The 24,844-nt window shown below is 34.4% G+C and overlaps 4 protein-coding genes across 5 annotated transcripts in view; all 4 read left to right on the forward strand.

Annotated features, from left to right (window-relative positions):
- Positions 1 to 20: 20 nt before the first annotated feature.
- Positions 21 to 3,734, forward strand: LOC111695403 (E3 ubiquitin-protein ligase MIB1-like). Its single transcript, XM_023464724.1, has 3 exons — positions 21 to 208; positions 2,047 to 2,179; positions 3,285 to 3,734. The coding sequence occupies exons 1-3, from the start codon at positions 178 to 180 to the stop codon at positions 3,397 to 3,399; spliced, it is 279 nt and encodes a 92-aa protein (XP_023320492.1). The 5' UTR covers positions 21 to 177; the 3' UTR covers positions 3,400 to 3,734.
- LOC111695402 (uncharacterized) lies at positions 3,734 to 7,651 on the forward strand. Of its 2 annotated transcripts, none has more exons than XM_023464723.1 (9): positions 3,734 to 3,779; positions 3,876 to 3,913; positions 4,528 to 4,584; positions 5,030 to 5,079; positions 5,695 to 5,736; positions 6,167 to 6,247; positions 6,562 to 6,606; positions 7,048 to 7,138; positions 7,317 to 7,651. In XM_023464723.1, the coding sequence occupies exons 1-9, from the start codon at positions 3,734 to 3,736 to the stop codon at positions 7,617 to 7,619; spliced, it is 753 nt and encodes a 250-aa protein (XP_023320491.1). In that variant the 3' UTR covers positions 7,620 to 7,651. The 2 variants fall into 2 exon arrangements, with proteins under 2 accessions (XP_023320491.1, XP_023320490.1); XM_023464722.1 differs by having other exon boundaries at positions 5,695 to 5,732; positions 6,163 to 6,247.
- Positions 7,631 to 24,844, forward strand: part of LOC111695397 (clustered mitochondria protein homolog) — a 21,454-nt gene continuing 4,240 nt past the window's right edge. Inside the window, exons 1-27 of the mRNA XM_023464716.1 lie at positions 7,631 to 7,715; positions 8,560 to 8,634; positions 8,894 to 8,950; positions 9,159 to 9,226; positions 9,588 to 9,681; positions 10,060 to 10,200; positions 10,772 to 10,844; positions 11,468 to 11,550; positions 13,926 to 13,997; positions 14,666 to 14,809; positions 15,098 to 15,203; positions 15,725 to 15,818; positions 16,938 to 17,025; positions 17,094 to 17,148; positions 17,300 to 17,403; positions 18,037 to 18,193; positions 18,327 to 18,460; positions 18,816 to 18,916; positions 19,286 to 19,356; positions 19,667 to 19,793; positions 20,202 to 20,917; positions 21,326 to 21,459; positions 21,874 to 21,926; positions 22,693 to 22,814; positions 22,948 to 23,077; positions 23,571 to 23,718; positions 24,508 to 24,650. Coding sequence (XP_023320484.1) covers positions 7,671 to 7,715; positions 8,560 to 8,634; positions 8,894 to 8,950; positions 9,159 to 9,226; positions 9,588 to 9,681; positions 10,060 to 10,200; positions 10,772 to 10,844; positions 11,468 to 11,550; positions 13,926 to 13,997; positions 14,666 to 14,809; positions 15,098 to 15,203; positions 15,725 to 15,818; positions 16,938 to 17,025; positions 17,094 to 17,148; positions 17,300 to 17,403; positions 18,037 to 18,193; positions 18,327 to 18,460; positions 18,816 to 18,916; positions 19,286 to 19,356; positions 19,667 to 19,793; positions 20,202 to 20,917; positions 21,326 to 21,459; positions 21,874 to 21,926; positions 22,693 to 22,814; positions 22,948 to 23,077; positions 23,571 to 23,718; positions 24,508 to 24,650 — 3,335 coding nt within the window. The 5' untranslated portion in view covers positions 7,631 to 7,670. The remainder of the gene's footprint in view (positions 7,716 to 8,559; positions 8,635 to 8,893; positions 8,951 to 9,158; positions 9,227 to 9,587; positions 9,682 to 10,059; positions 10,201 to 10,771; positions 10,845 to 11,467; positions 11,551 to 13,925; positions 13,998 to 14,665; positions 14,810 to 15,097; positions 15,204 to 15,724; positions 15,819 to 16,937; positions 17,026 to 17,093; positions 17,149 to 17,299; positions 17,404 to 18,036; positions 18,194 to 18,326; positions 18,461 to 18,815; positions 18,917 to 19,285; positions 19,357 to 19,666; positions 19,794 to 20,201; positions 20,918 to 21,325; positions 21,460 to 21,873; positions 21,927 to 22,692; positions 22,815 to 22,947; positions 23,078 to 23,570; positions 23,719 to 24,507; positions 24,651 to 24,844) is intronic.
- LOC111695399 (stress response protein NST1) overlaps positions 12,017 to 24,844 on the forward strand; it is a gene marked incomplete at its 3' end in the record, with an annotated part of 24,593 nt that continues 11,765 nt past the window's right edge. Inside the window, 1 exon segment of the mRNA XM_023464720.1 lies at positions 12,017 to 12,024.

A 24,844-nucleotide genomic window follows, 5' to 3' on the forward strand; every position in this document is an offset into this window, starting at 1 on the left:
ATGCTGGTTGTAGAAAACAAATTTTTCAATATATATGTATTATGTAACCATTGGACTAGCTTATCTAATCCTTGTTGTGATTCCCTCTATAATATACAATATACATAGTACATACTACTTTAATTAAACTATATTTTTGTAGGCGCTTCCTCCTTACCGCCTGTTGCTAACAGTTCAATGAATAATACAATCAACTCCCCTAACACAGGTTAGTCTTAGAGGGATGGACAAGTAGTGTTACAAATTTAAGCTTTGGTGAGAAAAAATGGCTTAACTGAAAGAAAGATTTTCCCCAAATTCCCCTAATTTCTCTCAACGTGAAACATTCGTTTGCAGAATCCGGATCAATGTTTTTAATGACCTGATCCGTATTATCGTTGATCTTAAAGGGAATGTTTTGTAATTTAGTTGACCCTTAATCCCCGATTCACAAAGGTACCCTTTAACCAAGGTATCAAGTGAAACCACTATTGAAAATGAACAATTTTCCAAAAGAAGATGATGGATATCTCATGCATTCTTGATAAGAAAACGCTTTTTAGGTTATTGTTGTGAATTGTACAGGCCGTACTTTTTTAATGGAGTGACCGGCAATGTATGGTAGTTGTACTGATATGCAGTAGTATTGAGAGATTTATTTTAATTCATTTGAGACATATCAGGCGTTTTTACAGTGCATATTTGTTCAGCAACAACGCAAATGCAATATTTAAAATCCTAATTAATTGTCCTTTTGGAGTGATGATTTTGAAAATCGATTTAATAAATAATAAATATTCAAAATGTTTAGGAACATATTTCTCATTAGAAATTTGTTAATAAATCAATGTCAGAATCAATTGGTAATTTTTCATCATATTGATTTTCTTATTCTTTCTGAATTTGTTCGCAGATTTCTACAAACTAGGCTTTTAAGGCGCTTCGCGTCCATCTTCTATTTCAACTTTTAATGGTGGCTTTATCTCTGAAAATCTTCTCTTTGTACAGTATAAAACAAAAACAAAAAATGTTTGCGGATTTCATGATATTTTTTTTGCGCATTTCAAAATTTTTCAATAATAAAAAACTTTTAAAAACAAGTTTTTAAAATTTTGATCATTCATAAACCTTCCCTGGGGTCACGTGAGGTCCAACAAAAAATTTGGGCCCGATCGGTTCAGCCGTTTTGACGTTTATTGGATGAAACAAACAAACAAACAGACAAGCCAAATTTATATATAGATTAAAAATTTTAGGAATTCTACAGAAAATGGATTTGGCCATTGAGACATTACAGAAACCAATAACTGAATAAGATTACTTATTTTCAATGACCAGAGTTAATTTTTATTTTCTTAACCCGTTCCTAAACAATTAATTAGTTTACTGTAGAATTTTTTATTAGATTTTTCGTGGTCGTCATTGAATAATTTAAATAAAACCGATTCTCAAAATCATCCCTCTAAAATGGACAATCTATGAGAGGATTTTAAAGATGCATTTGCGCTCTTGCTGAACAAATATGCTCTTATCGTCGTTTAAAGATTGATTAAGTATTTGCTAAATATGATCTGTTTAAATCTACGATTGTTAAACAAAATTTTAAATACATAAATTTTCGTATAAATTTGACTCAGTTTTATATCAATTTCTCGAGACAGGAACATCAGATAAAACTCTGATGGGTCTCGATCAACTCTGAAGATACTTAGGTTTCAGCCTATACCCCCTTCAATTTTTCCTTTACAGTCCCTTTTAGGGGCAAAATATCAACCAAAATCTACCAAAAAAAAACACTTTATTACTCTGTTGTAAAAAGAAAGATTATAAAAATTTCCTGAACTCTGAATTGTTAATCAAGTTTTTGCATAAATACGTAAAAAAAGAAGAAAAATAAGTAGACTATCCTGCTTTATAAAAAAAATCAGAATATCTTAACGATATGTTCATGAACTGAATCCGCAACCATTTTTTCCAGTGCGGATCCGCATCAAAATTAAATGGATCCTTGGCGTATACAAAGCACTGGTATTTACCAGACGAATTCATTTTTTTAACCTTATCTAGGAGTTGGAATAAAGGCAAAGGAGATTAAAGAGAACAAGGAGAACAAGGAAGGCAATATTAAAGATGTTCAGAAACTTCAGCAGCAGCTTGCAGACATCAAGGAGCAGACAATGTGTCCAGTCTGCTTAGACAGGTAAACATTATGTTTTAATCTTCAGCAGACAATGTGTTCAGTCTGCTTAGACAGGTAAACACAATGTTTTAATCTTCAGCAGACAATGTGTCCAGTCTGCTTAGACAAGTAGAAACTTTTTTATCTTTAACAGACAATGTATACGGTCTGCTTAGACAGGTAGACATTAGACATTTTAATTTTTAGCAGACAATTTGTCTACTCGTTTTAGACAGGTATATAGATAGAAACTTTTTTTAATCATTAGCAAACAATGTGTCCAGTCTGCTTTATAGACAAATAGACACTTTTTAATCTTGTAGTATGAATTTAGATCATCATAACGTTTATACAAGAAAAAAAAAGAAAAAACATGTCATGGATTTTACAAATGTGCTGTCCAAAATGTTTCTGATCGATTCATTCACCCGTGTTTTCCTGTTAAATTCCGGTTCATAGGTTTCCCCCACCCCCGGGCCGTCCTGGCCCCCCTCACCCTCCTTCCCCCCTCTCTATGTAGCAATTATTTCTACCTTAGCAACTAAAAACTTACGTGTAACTATCTAGTTTCTAATCTATCTATCTATCAACACCCTCCCCCTTCGCTGTTATTTAATTTATTCCTGCTTTCCTACGCGAGTCAGCTGTTTCGTCAGCTGACCTGCCCTCTAGCCTTTCTCAAAACATATGGATTCCATTCCACAAACACACACTCGTACACACACACAATTTTATACACATGTGCTACAGCAACAGTCAAACATATTACTTCTATTTCTTCTGTTTACAGTATACAAGTAGAGTTAATATAAGTTAAATGGAATTAGTAGTTACTTGTGCAAGATATAGTTAAGTTAAATGTGAAAGTGAAAATTTACAATGAACGAGTTTTGTGAACTAAGAAACTTTTCAAATATTACGAAATTATCGAAATATCTCGAGGAATTAAGTTTTGATTCGGTAAAAAACTAAAAATAACAATTTTTTAAACAAAATTTTAATTATTCTAAAGGTTTTTAGGTTTGCTTAAAAATGTATATTGTATAATGTATATATTCTTATTTTAGTTCACAGTAATTTTGATAAAAAACTAACGGTTGTGAACTTATCTCAGTGTAATTTTTAGGTTGAAGAATATGATATTTCTGTGTGGGCACGGGACATGTCAAATGTGCGGAGACCGCATGAGCGAATGCCCGATTTGTAGAAAACCTGTAGAGCGAAGAATTTTACTTTATTAAACATATAAATCCGCCAGATCTTGAGATGTAAACCCCCAAGTGAGAGGGACGAATTTTCCTCCATCTTCTCCAAACCAAATTCATTGAGAACAATTTATTAGATATCGAGATCATGACAATTTATCAGTAAATTTAAGAATCTTGTTAAATTTATGAAATGCTTTTATTCAACCAACTAGTTTTAAATGACTTGAAATTAAAATTAAATATAAGTTTTAGTTAATCTTCTGTGATCCTAGATTTCAACGATCTGAAAACGTAGTTACCTATGAATATTCTGAACTCGAATCCCCCTGTATTAAATGTATGTATTAAATGTTAATATTTCAGAAAAATGGTTCTCTTTAAATTTGTAGTAGTGTCTGGGGTGTCGGCATTAGGTAACAAAGGCGAAGAAAACTATTGCGTTTTTTTCAAACCCCCAAAAAATTTAAATATTTTTTTCTTATCTATTTCGAAGCCTCTGTTTGAATTAGGGTTTTATTCCTACAAATCAGTGAACCGAGTAAATCAGGTATTTCGAGTTAAATTGAATTATGCATCAAAATATTACGTGAACCCTCTCTACAAAGAGGCAGGTCTGATTCACAATAGTACCCTTTCAAATCTGAGGAATAATGAGTGAATCGGTGTACACAAGTGAAATGTCCGACAGTCCCTGTAAATTAACTGAAAAGTAGGAAATAAATTGAAATGGAAAATTTGTTTTAGTTAAATGCGCTTTTTATGTAAAATATCTTATTTGTTCAACTTGAATTACCAAAACTTGGAAATTAACACTATTTGTCTTCAGTGTGTTAGAATTTTCATTACAATGTTCCGCGCTCGCCGCTAATCCATGCAACTTATGAGAGGTACGGGGGTGAGGGGGGGAGACGGTGGCCGCTCTACACTAAAAGATTATTCTAATTGAAATTAGTTGCAAAGAACTTTCCTGCAGATTCGAATGGCAAAATATTTTCCTTACATTTTACACAGTGATAAGTCTAAAACTTAGTAACTTTAATATTTTTTAAATTTGTTATTTTCAAAAAGAATCGGGACGCGTATCTAGTTTAAAATAAACGGCGCGAAGCTTCAGAGAACATATCTGGAGTTATTCAGTAACAATTCTTATTTTATTGACAGGTTGTTCAGAAGATAAGAGTTCCTTCCAGTTCCCTTCTAGCCAAACATAAACCTCAGGGATATTTGTTATCAGTCTTAATTAACATCATTTCTCCTTTAATAAAGGAAAATATTTTTGTTGTTGTTAAATGATGCATAACTTTAATGGTTTTAATAACCTTTTTATTTAGCTTCGATGACAATAATCCATTTGCTAGTTCATATTTTAAATGTAGAATGAATCAAATAACTATATTTCATCATTAGCCACTTTTTAAAAGTATTATTGTAAGATTTTCTAATCCCTTTATCTTTGCAACCCAATGTCGTAGACCTTCCATATTTCAAACTATGAATTCTGTTGGTCCAAAATGTCAAAGGTATTATTGTAAGATTTGAAAAGAGTGATTCGATAATTTTGAGTTTGTTGCAAGGATTGAATTCCTTTGTCCCACTCTCTTTTTAAAAGTTGTGAATTGGGCAATTGCACAATAAAGACTTGAGGTAACATATTTGTGCGTAGGATGGGCGGAAGGAATACAAAGATGCGTATTCAATAGAACTCCCTCATAGGAAGGAAATGAATAACTTTGTATTTATTCTTAAATTTCATATTTTGTTTTATGAAACTATAGTGTACTTTATCATTATTATTCACTTCATCGTGAATTTCAATATGAACGTGCTCTAAAGTTATCATGCTACAATTTTAAATTAGCTGTACATTATAGCACGTGTACTTAGTTTTATTTGATTCCCGGATTTTTTCCAAAATATTATTTTTCAATTGAAATGAAAATAAAATTGAAATCAACTTTATATTTTGACTTCTGCTTTGGTTCAAAGCTTGCTTGATCTAGCAACAGCCATTGAAATAAGACAAGTATACAAACGTTTCATAAAATTACCTATAACAATATTATTTTGACACGACGTGCTTTAAAGTTTTTGGACTCAAATTTTCTCTAATCTAAGGTTCTCGACAAAGCTCGAGACAAAATTAAAGCTAAAAAGACTTCAACTTAAACTTGAGGAATAAGTTTTGCCGATGTAAATTGCTATGATACTAATTGAGAAATGCTTAAGAAACGGTCAATTAATAATAGTTGCCAAGCTTATTAACAAAGCATCTTTTCTTACTTGAAGAAAATATTTAATAAGATGATCTTTATTCCCGTTGATCCGTAGGTTCAAGCTGATTCAGGGAACTGGATCAAGCAAACAGATTAGGAAACTAACATAATACGTTCAAGGGCTTTAAACGTATTTTTAAGTGAACCACCAGTTTTTAGAGTGGTATTTTCGATTCTAAACGAAACCTTTTCAATTTGTTTGATCAAAGATGTCAAGAGGTATCTTTTTATCCTCTTGCTATTCTTTTCAATTGTGGTTTCTTTGTTAACGTGACTTGCGCATTTATGCTACTAAGAAAAAAGAAAGGCATTTTTTGAATTGTTCCTTTTCATTATCCAAAAAAACAATGATAGCTTCTAGGATATGAAGGTTTAACGGCTACTGCGGTAAATCGGTCATGCCACTCCATAAACAGAGTTTGAAGATTATAAACTTATCTTTGATTCGAACCAAATTGTTATTGGATAATTTTTATGGAAATAATTTTCCTGCACTTCTTCTGTATGTGCAATTTGTTGGTGTTAAGTGCGACAGATGTTGCCCGTGCATTTTTTACCTGTCAAGTTTTCTCCAGTTTTGAGAAACCGATGCTATCCTACCTTCTCAGGAACAGATTAATGTTTAATCATCTTCAAAGACGACATTTTATCTGATTATTCAATTGCCCACCCGCGGCAAACATCTTAAGAATGATACAAGTAATAAAATAAATAATTGTATAATACACATGTTCAAGGGACTGAAGTAAAGTCAACGATACTTGTTAAAAAGTTATTTAAGAGGAGAAGTTTTCGATAACTCTGCATTCTAGTAGAACCGACAAGTATTATTCGATTGACGACTTGAAAATTGTAAATCAGTTTTGGCACGTTTACTTCTACAAATACTACAGATTAAGAAAATATATTAAATCTGTGCTAGAACTGAACAAAGAGATGAGAGACTGTTGAATTTCAAAGCATTTAGGTAACCATATTTTTTTGTAAAAAAAATCATGTTCAGCATCATGTTACTAATAAACAAAAATCCTGAATCTTCGTCACTTTAACAAATAATTATGAATTTTGAGAACTTAAATGACATTAAAAGAACCTGTGGCCGAATTTAAAGAATTTGAGCGGCGGTTTAAATTTAAGCCGCGGCTTAAATATGGTTGGTTCCACTTAAAATTGTATCAAATGTTTCAAGATTTAAGCCGGCGCTTAATTAAAACCGGGTTTTGGCAGATTTAAACCGCGGCTCAAATTCTTTAAATTCCATCTCATCAAATGTTTCAAGATTTAAGCCGGCGCTAAATTTAAACCGGGTTTTGGCGGATTTTGGCGGATTTAAACCGCGGCTCAAATTCTTTAAATTCCATCTCAGAACGAGTTTACATGATCAAGACTGGATTTAATATTTGACTAGGTTTAATGAAGGAGATGAGGTTCTATGCTGGACTGTAGTAGAACGTGACCTACAACAAATATTGCTCAGATGGGAATATAAAGGACTTAAGGAAAATATCATCAGTGTATTCTATCCATTAGATTGGGAAGAAAATTGTTTCTGTATTTTCAAAAATACTGTTTTAGCACAACTGTTTATTTATAATTCTTTTTAAAATTGGGGTAAAAAATAATTATTTTTTTGTATAATTGTGATTTAAATAAAAATAAAAAGATGATATGCTTTAGGGCACAACATGGTTCTGTGTTCCATATAAAGAAAATATTATTCTTTTCGGATCCAGCTTTCCGTCCCCGGCCAACCTAGAATCGGCCAAGATAGACGATTTCATCTATGATACTCCTAAAAAGTTATTTATCGATGGATCCAGGAACCTGCCTCAAGATGTTCCGTTGAGTGTGAAAATACGAAACTTTTGGTTGAAGATAATTTACAATATTTCTGTTCCCGTTCATGTTTTATATTCCAGATATTTATTAGAGTCAACACTTAAAAAATTGTTGGATGATCGGGATAAAGATGAAGATTAAGAATACTAAATGAATATATATATATATTTCAGGACTGAATAAATTTTCAAAATGGGAGATGAACATGTAGAAAAGGGTGAACTCGAGGCTACCAAGGAAAACCAAGCAAAATGTTATCTCTAAACATGTCTTTTAAGATTCAACCAGTTCTAACTCTTAACTAAATCAGCTGAAGCTTTTCAATCTTATATGTCAGTCCCAACTACCCTCTTCAGACTTAGGCAGTCTAAAAAGAACAAATTGTAAAAGATTTTAAAGAAGGAAGATGTTTTTGTTAATAATAAATTTTGATTCTATAAGCAATCTGCGCTTATATTTTCGTAGATCCAAATCACAGCGGAAAATATCTACCTTAACATCTATAATAATGTTTTTTCAAAGCCTTAATCTTGAGAGATAATTAAACTGTTCGTGATATCATAGTGGTAAATTTAGTTTTACCAAAGGAATGATTGAAAAAAGATATCAGACATTTTCCTTTTTGTAAAACTTTTAAGAAATATTCTTGTGATGGATTCGTAACAATATGTTTTCAATCCTATGTCCTGGTTCTCGTTGGATCAGAGCTGAAAACTTAAGAATTGGATACCTTTAATCCTGAATGCTTTATCCAAATATCCAATGTGAACACTTTTAATTTCCTCCTTAATCCGCTCTCTTTATGGATATCTGTACTGTGTTTTACCAATGAGAGTACAGTACACTCTTTAAATGGCACTCAAAATTTAAGCTTTTCCGGCTTCTCTGATTGGCTATTCCGATTTCTCCAAATGCCACTCAATTGGTAGATATATATACAATTTTGTTGATATAAACTTAAGATCAAATTAATCTTGAAATTAACAAAAAATGAAGATCAAGCATTGATCTCGATATCCACAATTCTAAAGTTTTCTGCTCAGTTTATTTATTAATTATTATTTGAACTTGTTGTTGACAGGAGAAGGAAGAAGGAGGAGAGAAGACTGACGAGTGCTCAACATGTAAAAATGATCAAGAGGTCGTCTTTATTCAGGTATAGTGAGAAAGCAGAACAGGTAGTTAATGATGGATCATTGACGCGGATCTATCTATATCTATTATCATGACTCCCCAATAACACAAGTATTACCAGGTAACCACCCCTCCCTGTAACCCAAAGCCCCCTTTTGGGGTGCGTGGATCACAGAGTTAGCATAAAGGACTAAAATAATGTATAAAAAGTTATACAAATATAGTTGTAGTAGCTGTGGATAATTTATATTTGAACATGTTTTAAATAGTTTGATTTTTAGGATCTAGGATTCAACGTGAAGGTGGCAGCACCTGGCGTAGAACCTTTTGACATTCAGGTTAGAGTAACATATAAGATCCAAGTTTAAAATATCAATAAACTAATTTAACAATATAAAAGTTTCGAATTTATTCTTGAAAGATTTTCAAGTTGGATTTTTTACAACTCCTTTAAATATTACTCTGGTTTATTTTAATTTGTTATACCCTGGTTTTTCCCCAATTTTTTTTGAAGTACATAAATTAATGTTGGTGTCCTTGTTCTAGGTGTCTAGTATGGAGTTGGTTCAGGAGATTCATCAACTTCTCATGGATAGAGAGGATACGTGCCATAGGAATATGAATACTGCAATACTCATCTTTTAGATAAATACCAATATCATGAATATCATCAAAAATCGGAAACATCGTTAAAAGCAATTAAATTCATGTGAAAATATTTTTTTTACTTTTCAAGCCATCACGTACAAGTCTCTAAAAAAATCGTTTAACAAATTAGTTATTAGCATTTTAAAATTGCTCACAATTCAAATATCATTGAAATTTATATACTTTATATTTTTAAAAATCAATTGCGCAAAAATTCTTGGCATTTTATTTTGTTTCCTGTCTTACAAATAATGTAAATTTGTGTGGGCAAACTTTTGTTCCTAGAATTAAGGTTGAATTATATTTTGCAATATGATTGTATCCTAGGACTTGCTTCTCCCTGCAGTTGGACGGTATCACCCTCGACAACTTCGCTGAGCTTAAGACTGTCGAGGGGCTCAAGGAGGGTAGTCTAATCAAGGTAAAGAATATTTTAAATAAAGTTTATTGAAACTGTGCCATTTTTGAAGCACAATACACATTTGACTTGTTATGGTTGAATAATTCTTTTAATTCATATTTCTTTTCAAATCTTAATTGAAGGTTTAGAACTTCAAATATGTTGTTAATGTTCAATGCTAAAACACCCAAATAATCAATTTTATATGATAGTTAAGGTTCACAGAAAAATTACGCAGGCTTACAATGACCTTGTGCACTAGCAGTTTTGTACCATTTTTAAAATACGTTCCGCCAACCTAATACGATTAAACAAATTCGAGTCTATCAATTTACTCCATTGCTCAAAAATTATCTATTTTGTGCCGACGGAGCGTATTTAGTTTTATACTTTATCCAGGTTGTTGAAGAGCCCTATACAATGCGTGAGGCAAGAATCCATGTCCGTCATGTTCGTGATCTTCTCAAGTCTGTTGAACCCTCTGACGCATATAACGGCGTAGACTGTGCTTCACTCTCCTTCCTCAATACTGTCACCGCGGTAGGAGCAATTTTAAATATCTAGGCTTTTAGATCGTCTATTTCAACTTTTAATTGGAACTCTCATCTGGAAGCATCTTCTCTTTGTAATATAAAACAAAAACAACAAAAAAAGTTTGCGGATATATTAATATTTTTTCTCGCATTTTCAAAATTTTACAAAAATCAAAAACTTTTAGACACAAAGTTTTGTAATTTTATTTTAAGCATCCATAAACCTTCCCTGGGGTCATATGAGGTCCCACATAAAATTTGGGCCCGATCGGTTCATCAGTTATGTCGTGTATGGGACACAAACGGACAGAAAGACAAGCAAAGTATATATATATATATAGATAAATAAGATTTGATTAGTTCTGATTGCACTATTATTCTAAGTCGTACACATTTTCTTTCTAAAAGGGAAATTTTGAGAGTATTGAGAATGGAATGAGAGGATACTGAGCGATCAGTAGTTAAACTAACTGAGATCTTGTCTTCCTGAAATTAACTTGAATTTCCTCCATATCAACATTAAATCTTATTTGTGAATAGAACATGCCACATGTCCCTTAAATGTAATGTTTATAAAGGGTGATATTATGGAGAAGAGGCGTGTCCGCTCTGATCCTGTAGATTGTACTCCGCCCGAGTTTATTCTTCCAGGTAAATACTATCTAGAAAGCCATATTATGGGGTTTATGCTAGCGCCACAAATCTGTCCAGCGGCATCATCTTAAGTAGTGTATATTTTTCAAAATTACCCCCCCCCCCCCCCCCCCGAGGGTGGATGGGGGGGGGGGGGGATTTGTTTTGATGAATTGGGGAAAAATTGAAAAATGTAAATGGCAAGTTTTTTCATTCTATTTGATACTTTTTACCCTTAAAAATCTTTTTTTTCTTAAATCATATTTCCCCCAATTCAGCGAAATACCCCTGAAAAAATTTGCCGCTCCGTGCAACTATATATTAATTACAGGGAAAAAAATGATTTCTGAACAGGGGAAAAGGGGATTGATTTCTTAGGAAAATATACACCCCTGTGTCCCAACTCGAACCAAACTGAGCGGCAGGTTTTGGACATTTAAGAATTGAATTTATTTTTCTCACAAATATTCTCGCACAGCTCGTAGAACTATGATGTAGTGAAAAATTTGAAAATTCAAACTTTTAATTTAGTCCTTTGGTGGCGTGAACATTCAAGGTTTTTCAAACAAAGAAAATGTTAAATGTATTTTTCAGTTTTTTTCTTTCTGAATTGAATGATTTAATTTTGTATTTGTGAACAGGGAACGCTGTGGATAAAGATATTCCTCTTCTTCCTCTTCATCCGACCTCCAGGGATCAACCAGCCAAACTTAATTGTATCAAGGTAATTACCTAACTGTTACCAGCTACATTCATATTTACACTATCAACGGCATTTTCCAAAAACAGGCTTCCCAAGTGACAATTTCCAAAGTGGCAACTTCCCAAAGGTTAGGTTAGGCATTCTGAGGCGCCCCAGGCTGAAAAGGGGCCAAGCGCTGCGGCTTATAAAAACTAGGGGTCCGAGCGCTGCAGCTAGGACAGACTTGGGAAGTTACTTACTTGTATACTTGGAGAGTAGTTGATGTAGCCCCCGCTAGGGGCATTTAGCAACATCTTTTCCACACAGTCTTCTTCTGGAGATCCTGTCATATTCTCAGTTCATCAGTTCATCTCAGAAGAAGATAAATATTGGTCTAGATTTCTTTTAAATATCTTGATATTTTGAGACTCTCTAATTGTGCTGGGTAACTGGTTCCAATCATCAATGACTCTTTGGGTAAAGAAGTNTGTCTTCATGTGTAAATACACTTCCAAAGTACTGATTCAGAATCTCTACCATTTCCTCCTTCAGGTTAGTTACCTCACCATCCGGTTTACTTAAAGGTCCAATACCAGTTCTATTCTTCAGTTTATTCTTCAAGTATCCATTAAAACACTTTTTGTTGTTGGTTTTCATTTTAGAAAGTTTTTTCTCATATTGTTTTTTCAGTCTTTTGACCTCACTCTTCACATGCTTTTCTAGATCCTTGTATTCTTCATATTTCCTCAGCTCCCCAGAGACTCTGTATTCTTTCCAAACTCTCCTTTTTTTTCTGATACTTTTTAAAAGGTCTCTACTCATCCATGAAGGATGAGAGTTTGATTTCATCTTAACTCTAGGTACATATTTTTCAGTCAAATCATTCAAGATAATACAAAAGAATTTCCAGGCTTCTTCAGTAGATAGATTGTACAGATCCTCTTTCCAGTTAATTGCATTTAGTCCTTCACTTATAGAATCAAAATCTGCCCTGTTCCAATTGAATCTTTCTGAAGTATTGTTTGTTTCTTTATAACTAGATAATATTTCAATAGAAATTAAGCAATGATCACTGCTGCCAATTTTTCCACAATCATTAATGTTTTGAATTAGATGAGGACTGTTTGTTAAAACAAGATCTAAAATATTTCCTTTGTCATGTGTTGGGAAATCAACTAACTGTTCAAAACCTTTTTCTAGACATATGTTCAAAATGTTAGTGTACTTATTTGGTGCACTGTAATTATTCCAGTCTATTTCTGGCAAGTTAAAATCACCAATGAATATTGAATTTGTTTCACAGTGCTTCAGAAGATTCTCTAATTTAGTAAGGTTTTCCTGGTTTGAGCTAGGAGGCCTGTAGATAAGATAAAAATATAAAGACTCAGAATTTGTCTTGAATACAAATTTACAGTGCTGGTTAAAGCTAGAGCCTGTGTCGCAGGGTAAAATATTCAGACCTTCCTTTACATAAACCAAGAGCCCTCCTCCAATTCCATTTCTAGTATCATGTCTATCTTTCCGTATTTCACTGCTTAGTTCATATCATAGCCTTGAATAGAGATAGTTGAGTCACATATAGAGTTATTACACCAGGATTCAGTAACTAATATAATAGATGGATTCAGGTCCTTACTAACAACTTGAAGTTCATTTAGTTTACTAATTATACTTTGGGCATTAAGATAGAGAATACTTAGTGTCTCCCGTTCTTGGTAGGGTTCTGCTCCTCCATTCTTATTGTATCCTCCTCCTCCTCCTCCCTCCCCCTCTTCTCGCTCTGGATCCTGTCTCTGGTTCTCTGATTGGTGTACCCCTGAGTGTTCTGTCTCCTTTCGTTTCTCCCCAGCGGTACATGATTGGAGCTTGTTTTGACTTTTATAGCTCTTTTTCGGCCTCTTGGTTGACGCAGGGAAATTGTACATTTGGGAAGTTGTCACTCTAATATCTAACATCCATACGTACAGTGAGATACAGAAAACTGTGGAATGAATGTCGTCTTTTTAAATTTCAATCTTTGCAGAGCTGTTAATCCTATTATCTTTAGAAATATTCAGGGCCCAATAAATGACATTTCACAATGAAAAGAAAAAAGATCACGACGAATATTTCACTGTTTTTTGGTCATCACTGTATCACATTCAAGATTCAAGCTAAGTTTATTTTACTTGTGATAGTTTAAAAGGACTGTTAACTTTATCTAAGGTGACCCTATATTTAAAGAGTTACACGTTCGTCGTTCAGTTCACATCGGTATCATTTAAACCTTTGCTTTATTTAAAAATTATTGCGGTATCCTTGTGTTTTGTATAATAAGGACTTGCAGGTATATGAAACAGTCTAGAGGCAAAACAAAAAAAATTTTTTTTTGAATAATTTGCATCTTTTTAAATTTTTTTTCATTTACTTGTTCTAAGGTGATGACCCCAAGTGGTTGGAATCCTCCCCCGGGATACAGAAAACTTCACGGAGATCTCCTCTATCTACAGGTACTGTACTGTACTGTACTGTACTGTACTGTACTGAACTGTACTGTACTGAACTGTACTGTACTGTACCCGGTAATGTACTGTTCTGAACTCGGTAATGTACTGTACTGGAGGATAAGCATTACCATATACCTGTATTCTAGGTTGTAACTATGGAGGAATAAGCATTACCATATACCTGTAATCTAGGTTGTAACTATGGAGGATAATCACTACCATATACCTTCATTCTAGGTTGTAACTATGGAGGATACTACCATATACCTGTATTCTAGGTTGTAACTATGGAGGATAAGCACTATCATATACCTGTATTCTAGGTTGTAACTATGGAGAATACTACCATATACCTGTATTCTAGGTTGTAACTATGGAGGATAAGCACTATCATATACCTGTATTCTAGGTTGTAACTATGGAGAATACTACCATATACCTGTATTCTAGGTTGTAACTATGGAGGATACTACCATATACCTGTATTCTAGGTTGTACCTATGGAGGATAAGCACTACCATATACCTTTATTCTAGGTTGTAACTATGGAGGATAAGTACTACCGTATACCTGTAATCTAGGTTGTAACTATGGAGGATAAGCACTACCATATACCTGTATTCTAGGTTGTAACTATGGAGGATAAGCACTACCATATACCTGTATTCTAGGTTGTAACTATGGAGGATAAGCACTACCATATAACGGCCTCTACAAGAGGATTCTATGTCAACCATTCTACTGAAGAGGAATTCAATCCTAAACCTGCGAATCCCAGTTATCTCTCACATTCTCTTATTGAGTTGTTAAACCAGGTAGATAAGATCCATTATTTTACATGCCCGATTCACTACCTAAATATCAATGAGGAATATTTAGTTATTTTCTGCCTTGAAAAGATAATTTCAATAAACTTTCTAGGGCAAAGCCAAGGTGTAAAGGGCACCGTTTGGGAACGGTGCCTGGAAAAAAATGCTTTCTAATGGTTGTGAGAATCTGTTTTCTGGGTGAAATTAAGAACCTTTCCCCATCTATTCACACAATAATTTTTTATTCTTTCTCAGATACTTAAAGTTTACTTATCGTATAATTTATTATTTTAGGTTTCTACAACTTTTAAGAGAAACTTCGCTCTTCTACAGAAGCGTAGAACAAGTAGACACCCATACGAGAGGGTTCCCACTCCTTACCAGATATATTCATGGATAGGTATTCTTATGAATCAGCAATTAGGATCCATCTCATTTTGATGCGGATCAAGAACCTGGGTCCGACCTAAAACAGAAACGATAAAAATATAGTTTTTTTTATATCAAAACACATTAATATTGGTTTTTTGAGAACAGAAAGCGTTTCCTATATTAAGCGTCCTTGATGATTTTTAATTCTGAAATTTACTCATTAAAGACTCCAAAATTTTTATTGGGGTACATGATTTGGACATTTGTTTCTTAAATATTTGAGGTCAGTTTAATATTTGATGAAGGGAGGGGGATCCTTGCCTTTCTTTTTGGTCATTAGAGGTCATTAGTGTCCAATTTTATTTTATTTTTTACGAAAAGAAACTTAAATTAGGCGTGCAGCCAACAAATTTGAAGATTTTAACCAAAAATTAGAGCATGGACATTGGACACCCCCACCCCCCCCCTCCTCAAATAGGACATCTCCACTATCCCCTTTTAATTTATAGTTTAAATTTATTTATTTATGTTCAATGTTGATGTATCTAGGCCCCCAGCTGGAGCATAACATTGATACTATCCGGGCTGAGGATGCATTCTCTAGTAAGCTTGGTTACGAGGAGCATATCCCGGGACAAACCAGGTAAATTAACAGAAACAAGATTTATCAAATTTGAAAAGAAGGCACAGGTCTAAGCTGTCATTTAAGATTAAGGTTTAAGTTACAACTAATTTTCCACGGAGTTTGGTTTATTTAACCGATTTGATATTGCTTTTCCTGATTTTCATGGCTGGAATTGGTGGATTCAGTGACACAAGCTGTAGTCGTCTGCATATTCATAAATTGGGTCTAAGATTGAGTCTTCAACCTGGGTCTAAGAAATCAAGGCTCTAGCCGAAGCTTTTAAATCACGGGTTCAGCAACAAGATTTTATCAGTTGAGAGATAAGTTTGAACCGAGTAAAATAAGTTGAACTTCTTTTTAGTTTGACCCGGTATACTAGAGAAGTTGTTAAACCTTTTTTCCGACGTTTAGCTACTTTATTAAATCTGGTTTCTAGGGGTTTTTATCAGGAGGGGTGTATTTATTTCCCATTTTTGATTCTTACCCCCTTCTAAATTTTGTGAAAGGAATTGAGTTTTTGCCACAAACTCGAATTTTCTAATCCCTATATCCTTGCAACCCGATGGCATAGACCTTAAATATTTCAAAATATGAATTCTGTAAGATCAAATAATTTAAATCTGAAATATCAAAGGTTTCCATCCTCAGTTTGCGAAGATATACTGATTAGAAAATTTGAGTTTGTGGCAAAGACTCAATTCCTTTCCTTTCCAAATTCGATAACAAAAGACACCATTTTTTACTATTAATATTGTAGTGCAAAATTATCACTAATAGAATGCATTTTGAAAATTGTTTCTTCGAATTCATTTTCCATGATCATACTTGGGGGGGGGGGGCAAATGTTAGTCCAGGAGTATATTCCTTTTTCGAATTCATTTCCCATCATACTTATGGGGGGAGGGGGGGGGTTGTCTACTCACACTTCTTAAGGGGAGGATATGGTTTGTGTACACTTTTGACTTTGAGAATAAATCTTAAAATCAAATTTTCGGCATAAAATATGTATCAATTTACATCCATTACAACACGTAAAACCTGACTTCATTCACGATCTAGTATGGTCACTTCGAGTTTGGCGTGTGAGTGTCGGAAATACCTGTATTATATTATTTATTTATAATAATGTAAACCTAGGGATTGGAACGAGGAGCTGCAGACTACTAGAGAGCTGCCCAGGAAGAATCTACCCGAGAGATTACTCAGGGAAAGAGCAATCTTCAAGGTCAGTAATTATTTGATCAAACTAAACATTTTTAATTTCAGGATTTTTTATAATTTATCTATTTCCAGGTTCATTCTGACTTTGTGTCCGCTGCTACTCGTGGAGCTATGGCTGTCATTGACGGTAGGAATTACAAATATTTTAATTTATAAATTGATAAATTGTTTTTTTTGTGTATGGACTGACTTACTGATTTTTCCAATTAATTGATTGAGTGATTGATTCATTGATTCATTGATTCATTGATTGATTCATTGATTCATTGATTACTAAGGTAACGTGATGGCAATAAACCCAGGTGAGGAGGCGAAGATGCAGATGTTTATCTGGAATAATATTTTCTTTAGCCTGGGCTTTGATGTCAAGGATCATTACAAGGTAATTATTGTAAAAACTGTCATTTTTCTAAGATTAATAAGTTTTTAGAGCTAGATCTACTCCCAACCTAAAGTAGATTTACTCCCAACCTAAACTAGATTTACTCCCAACCTAAACTAGATCTACTCCCAACCTAAACTAGATCTACTCCAAAACTAAACTAGATCTACCCCCAACTTAAACTGGATCTACTCCCAACCTAAACTAGATTTACTCTCAACCTAAACTAGATCTATTCCCAACCTAAACTACATCTACTCTCAACCTTAACTAGATCTACTCCAAACCTAACCTAGATCTACTTCCAACCTTAAACTAGATCTACTCTCAATCTAAAATATATTTATGCTCCCAACCCAAAGTAGATCTACTCCAAACCTAAACTAAATCTACACCCAACTGAGCTATATTTACTCCAAACTTAACATAAATCTACTCCTAACCTAAACTAGCCCTACTCCAAACCAAAACCAGATCTACTCCAAACCTAAACTAGATCTACTCCCAACCTAAACTAGATCTACTACCAACCTAAATTAGATCTACTCCCGACATAAACCAGATCTACTCCCAACCTAAACTAGATCTACTCCCAACCTAAACTAGATCTACTCCCAACCAATGTTTGTTCAGGATCTAGGAGGAGATGCCGCTGCTTTTGTTGCCCCTAGGAATGATCTGCAAGGAGTAAAGGTGTATAATGCTGTAGACCTGGAGGGATTATTCACACTGGGAACAGTTGTCCTAGACTACAGGGGATACAGGGTCACAGCGCAATCTATTATACCAGGTATGTTTTTAACTCATCTCGGAGGCTTAAATCAATTATAAAATTCTAAAACCTAGATGGGTGTACGGCATTTCCATTTTCTTTCACTTCCATCTATTGTTCAAGGATAATAACATGATGATTATTTATCAAGGAATTCTGGAGAGGGAGCAGGAACAAAGTGTTGTTTATGGATCCATTGATTTTGGTAAAACTATTGTAACCCACTCCAAGTATCTGGATCTGCTTCAGAAAGCTGGAAACCAACTCAAGATCCTTCCCCATAAGGTAAAATATGGAGTTATTTCGGATGGTAAATCACTCAAATTTTAATAATATTTGAATTGATTAGATATACATGATTAGACGCGATTTTATTCCATTTGATTTGATGATCATGATGATAGTATGAAAGCTTGATTTTATAATGGTAAGAAAATGCTGACAATGATGATAATGGTGATAATAATGATGAAAACAATCAAGAAAATCATGAAATTATATCAGGTCAATCATGACAAAGACGACAGTCAGGGCAATCATGCCAATCATGGCAAGGATGACGAAGATGATAAAGATGACAAAGATGATAAGGATGACAAAGATGACAAGGATGACAATGATTCTAATGTATTGTGTAAAGGTTGTGAATGAGAAGCTTGAGGAGGTTGAGCTGTGTAGTAGTGTTGAGTGCAAGGGAATAATTGGAAATGATGGCAGACATTATATCCTTGATCTTCTCAGGTAACTCGAACTTAAAAATACATCAGGATATTCTTAAAACTGGCGCAACTGGGATTTTGTTAAGGGGGGTGGGGAGGGTATTGCTACAATATGTAACCCAGAAATATTCCTCTTTATGACCACAAACTTATAAAACAGAATTATTTGACAGTTGTTGAAGCCAGGCCGCTGAGGTTAAAGAGATCATGAATAACCATATACCCTAAGACAATTGATTACTGAAAAATAGAGAAACATGAAGTGATTTTACCAACATCACAAATTTGAAATTTATGTGAATATTAATTCTAGGATTTTTATCATTATAAATATTTATTTCTAGAGCCCAGTTTTTTAGCCAGTCTGAGAATAATTGTTGATATTTTGTAGAACCTTCCCTCCTGATGTTAACTTCCTAAAGGTCGAGGGGGTTGATCTTTCTAAGGAGGCAACTGCACTAGGTAATCGTTATATTTTCATGAACAATGAACTATAATTTTTGAAAAACAAAGAAAAACTAGCGAAAAACGAATAGAAAATAAGTAAAACAAATGATGAACTAGGAACGAGAAATAATTATGATGAGCAAAAACAGAAACATTGAACAATAACGAAGAACGAAGAACGATAACCAATAATGTTGAACAATGAAGAACAATGAACATGCAACTATTAGCCATTTATTCTGAACATTGAACATTGAATTAAGAACAAGAAAGATTAACATTTTATAAATAATCAGAAAAATGAACCCAACAATAAATATTCTAGGATTCCCTGTTGAACACAGACACAAGCTATCTTGCCTTCGGCAGGAACTGATCGACGCGTTTGTAGAGTCTCGTTACATGATGTTCATCAAGTGTGCTGCTGTTCAACTGCAGCAGTTAACTATAAGGTAGTTGGTTAGTTCTCGTAATATGATGTTCATCAAGTGTGCTGCTGTTCAACTGCAGCAGTTAATTATCAGGTAGTTGGTTAGTTCTCGTAATATGATGTTCATCAAGTGTGCTGCTGTTCAACTGCAGCAGTTAACTATCAGGTAGTTGGTTAGTTCTCGTAATATGATGTTCATCAAGTGTGCTGCTGTTCATCTGCAGCAGTTAACTATCAGGTAGTTGGTTAGTTCTCGTAATATATTGTTCATCAAGTGTGCTGCCGTTCAACTGCAGCGGTTAACTATCGTGATTCAACCTTCCTCGTAATTAGTTTTTTTTCACACCTGTCTCAAAATATCGCAAGGCAATTTTATATTTACTTTGAATCTCTAAACTCAAACTTGGTTGATAAAAAATTATCATTTCAGGAAAAATATTCCCGAAGTTCCAATGATTGAAAAGAAAGAGAAGGACGCGGAGAAGGAAGGAGAGATGGAGGAGGACGAAGCAAAGAGGATTGTTGAAAGCATGACGGACTCTATAACCAGCGGTGAGAAGCAGGATATGGAGGACTCCACCAAGGAGATTGTACGCAAAGCCGCTACCGCAGTCGGAAGCCTAAAGGAGACAGAGTTTGACATTAGATTCAACCCTGACGTATTCTCCCCCGGCGTAGTTCATCCTGACGTCAGCGGAGACGCTTACAAGCGTCAGTGTCAGCTGGTGAAGGATGCTGCTGACTTCCTGTTGACAGTTCAAATCCCGGCGTTTATCCGAGATTGTCTAGATCACAGTACTGCTCCTATGGACGGAGCAACACTAGCTGATGCTATTCATAACCGCGGCATTAATATGCGCTACCTGGGCAAGATTACCGGTATGCTGATGAAGGTTCCTCAGCTGGAGTATGTGTATACTATTGCTGCTACCGAGTTGGTGATGAGAGCTGCTAAACATATATTCACTGCTTATCTCCAGGGTCTGGATATGCTGAGTCTAGCTTGTGCTGTTTCCCACTTCTTGAACTGTTTGCTGAGCAGCTGTCCTGCTCCTAATACAACAGTTCCTGATCAGCTGAACAGTAAAAAGAGATCAAGGAACCGCAGCAGGAACAAAGCTAAACAGTCTCCTCTCACTCCAACAGGTATTAATCAATATTTTACAAGGATTAAGTTGGGTTCAACGTATTAAGATGGAAGCTGATTTTACGATAGAATAAAAAGGCACCAATCAATCACCCTCTCTTTATTATCTTAAGCTTTCACTTAAAGATAAAATGTATAGAGTTTGGTATTCCTAATTTGATATGCTTTACATGCAACCAGTTTTCTTAATTATACAAATTAAAATTTTTACTGTGCAATGGATTTCCAATATTTCTTTTGATGACACTGTTTTCCTGCTTGTTTATAATTCTACTCCGTTCAACCGTTTGGACGTTTATTAGAGCAAAATAAGGACCAGACAAACACAAACTCAGATAGTGACTCACATTTAACTTTCTTCATTTTAAAATTTCGCTGAACTTGATTTATCTGGATTAAATGTTCAGACAGCGTAGAGTGGGCAATGCTGACCCCTAAGCTACTATGGGCTCAGATCAGGACGGAATGTAAGGCCTACTTTGATTGGGAGTTGGTGCAGGACTCATGCGAGGCATTCGTTGAAGCTCTTCAGATAACCAAGGTTTGTCGACCATTACGGATTAATATCTAGTTCCACGGATTAAAATATTATTTCTAGACCTATCTAAAGGCCTGTCCAAGAATCTACGCTTGGCCAATAAGAGATCCAAAAAATTGAAGTCATCCTGAGTTTCTTCTTTTTCTAGAATTTGTTAACATTCCTCCAGGAGGCTGCTTGTAAAATAATAAATGAATTGGTTCCTGAGACCGAATCTATAAAATTAGAATGGTTGCTGAACTACCTACTGGTGCGCCAGTTAAACTCTTTAAATACCTAATCAAATCCTCAGGAATCTTAATTTTAAATCAGTGATTCAGAATTTGAGCCAGCGTTAAGTAGTTCAGCTACCTTTCCAGTTCCCTAATTCCGGTCCCTGGTGTATCATGATTGATTGATTGATATGCTATGTTCTAGGTTATGGTGCTAAGATCATTCAGTATGAAAACTGGAATCCAGATCCTTCTCAGGAAACAACAAACAATAAATTAATTAGTTGAATTTCAAGCTTCGAGCAGGGGTATATATTTTAAAGATTTCATGAATTGGGGGGAAAAAATAGATTTTGCATTAACTACAGTGATAACCAGAAAACAATGGAATAGGGAAACGACATTATAGCCAGACCTAAGTGTATTTGATGTTGTTACAAATCAAATAGTTTTACTTCGACACTTATTAAATCGCTAATTTAGTTAAATGGGTCTGTTTACACTGCACAAATACTATGTCTCATATTCATTGGGCTTTTTAAAGTTATATCTTTATTTTAAAAGTCGTCCTCCTTTTTAGAGTTTTCTTGTTATCACTGTAGCTAGTTTTGACCCGTTTTTTGATACAATTGACACAAAATAGCACTTAAGATTATTTTTCAAGAGGAAGGGAGGGAGTTGGTTTTTCGAGAAACAATATACTCCGGCTTATTTACACTTGTATAACTTTATATGGTTTGAAAGCATTTCATTTTATAAAGAGATTAAAAATCATTCACTATCATGTTTTTTTCATGGTTTTTGATATAGTTTTTAACTAACTAATCCGCATAAATATTTCGCGCGCTAAGGTAATAAGAGGAATTTATTGATTATATTCTAACTTTTGGCGACAATGATTTAAGTTATTGGGAAGAAATTATTAAAAAAGAAAAATAATTCAGAAATCCCTCTTAAGTTTTGAAAATTATTTTATAAAATCTACTAATATTTCTGAGATATTTATTTGTTTGTTAAACCGTAGAGAATACAATTTTGAGAACAAACAACAGCAAACCTTCACAGACGAGGATATAGTGAATATGTATCCTATTGTCAAGCATATCAGTCCTAGGGCTACAGATGCATACAACTTCTATACTACAGGTTAGATATTGTATGATAGGGTTTGTGGGAACATTTACTGTTGCGTAATCAAAAATCATAAAATATACTCCTTTTTATTGACTTACTTCAACTTGTTTTCCGACTCCTGTATTTTATGTTGAGCACTGTTTAGGTCAGAATAAGATCCAGCAGGGATTCCTCAAGGATGGATACGAGTTGATCAGTGAGGCCTTGAACCTACTCAACAACGTGTACGGAGCCATGCATCCAGAGATCGCTCAGTGCCTTAGGATGCTTGCCAGGTTCGTTTGATACAAGTTTGAGAAGGATTTAATAGTTTTTAAGAATCCCCCCCTATTTAATAAAGCCCAAGTGGACAAAAGGGATACATTGTCTTTTATTGATAATATAAATGATTTAAGGTGGGTGTACCCATCCCTGAGGAGAGAATGTGTGTATTTGAACAAAAAATTAAGTTCTGGGTTAAACTGTACTAATACAAAACCTCCTTTGTCTTAACAGTTTTCCCTCAATGCGCCAATGGAATTTTAAATGAGTTCATTTCATTTCTGTTTGTGTTAAAAATACAAAAGACAATGTCTGCGTCAAGCTTAAAACCCCTGGGTTTGGTGGGGATCGTGATGGCTTACTTCGGTTGAGCTAGGGAGCTACTGGACCATTCATAGCGATTTAAATTGATATCATTTGATTTCACTTGATTTGATTTCATTTGATTTCATTTGATTTCATTTTTTTTTATTTGATTTGATTTGATTTAATTTGATTTGTATTTAGGTTGAACTATATAATGGGAGATCACGTGGAAGCTCTATCCTGTCAACAGAAAGCTGTTCTTATGAGTGAACGTGTTAATGGTCTAGAACATCCGTACACAATCACAGAGTACACACACCTAGCATTGTACTGCTTTGCTAACACACAGGTACACTGGGAATAGTTTAGTACATCTCTACACAATCACAGAGTACAGACATCTAGCATTTTACTACTTTGCTAATTCACAGGTACACTGGGAATAGTTTAGTACATCTCTATTCTCTATACCTTCACAGAGTACAGACAAGTAGCATTGTACTACTTTGCTAAAACACATGTACACCGGGAATAGTTTAGTACATCTCTATACAATCACAGAGTAAAGACATCTAGCATTTTACTACTTTTCTAATTCACAAGTACACTGGAAATAGTTTAGTACATCTCTATACCTTCCCAGAGTACAGACATCTAGCATTGTACTACTTTGCTAATTCACAGGTACACTGGAAATAGTTAAGTACATCTCTACCTTCCCAGAGTACAGACATCTAGCATTGTACTACTTTAGTATTACACAATACACATGTACACTGGGAAAAGATTGACTGCTTTGCTAATGCACAGAATAATTTAGATGAAAAGTAGCAATAATCGCGAGGATTTTTGGCGTTTTCACACACAAAAAATCATGCTTTTTATCATGATATTTTTTAATGGATCCATTTAAAATAGGCAGGTATGCCAAAACTTATCATATAACGCTCACAAAATTATATTTAAACGTTTGTATTTATATTATAAATAGAAAGTTTATGACTTAGCCTAATTTTGAATGTAAACTATTGTCCTTTAATCTTGTTTGTCTTGTTTTTGTATAAATGCAGTTCAGATATTGGACCTTGTCTGATTTTTGTTAATTGAATCGGTCTCTTCTGAAAAAATATGAATTTAGGTATCCACTGCGTTGAAGCTCTTGTACCGGGCTAGATACCTCGCCCTTCTCGTCTGCGGAGAAAACCACCCTGAGCTTGCACTCATCGACTCCAACATCGGGCTCATACTTCATGCTGTCGGGGAGTACGATATCTCACTGAGGTAAATCAAAATGTAGTAGTATTCCTCCGATGGAGTAAATAGTGTTCTTTTTGTTAATTACCATCCCTCCGATGTATACGAGGATGAGATCTGCAAAAAACCCTATCTTGGGCAACTCATTGTTCTAAGTATTAATTAACATTCCTCTGGTGGAGTAATTAGTGTCCCGAGTGTTGATTACCATCCCTCTTGTG

This window comes from Eurytemora carolleeae, unplaced genomic scaffold, assembly GCF_000591075.1.
Source record: "Eurytemora carolleeae unplaced genomic scaffold, Eaff_2.0 scaffold34, whole genome shotgun sequence".
Lineage (NCBI taxonomy): Eukaryota > Metazoa > Arthropoda > Copepoda > Calanoida > Temoridae > Eurytemora > Eurytemora carolleeae.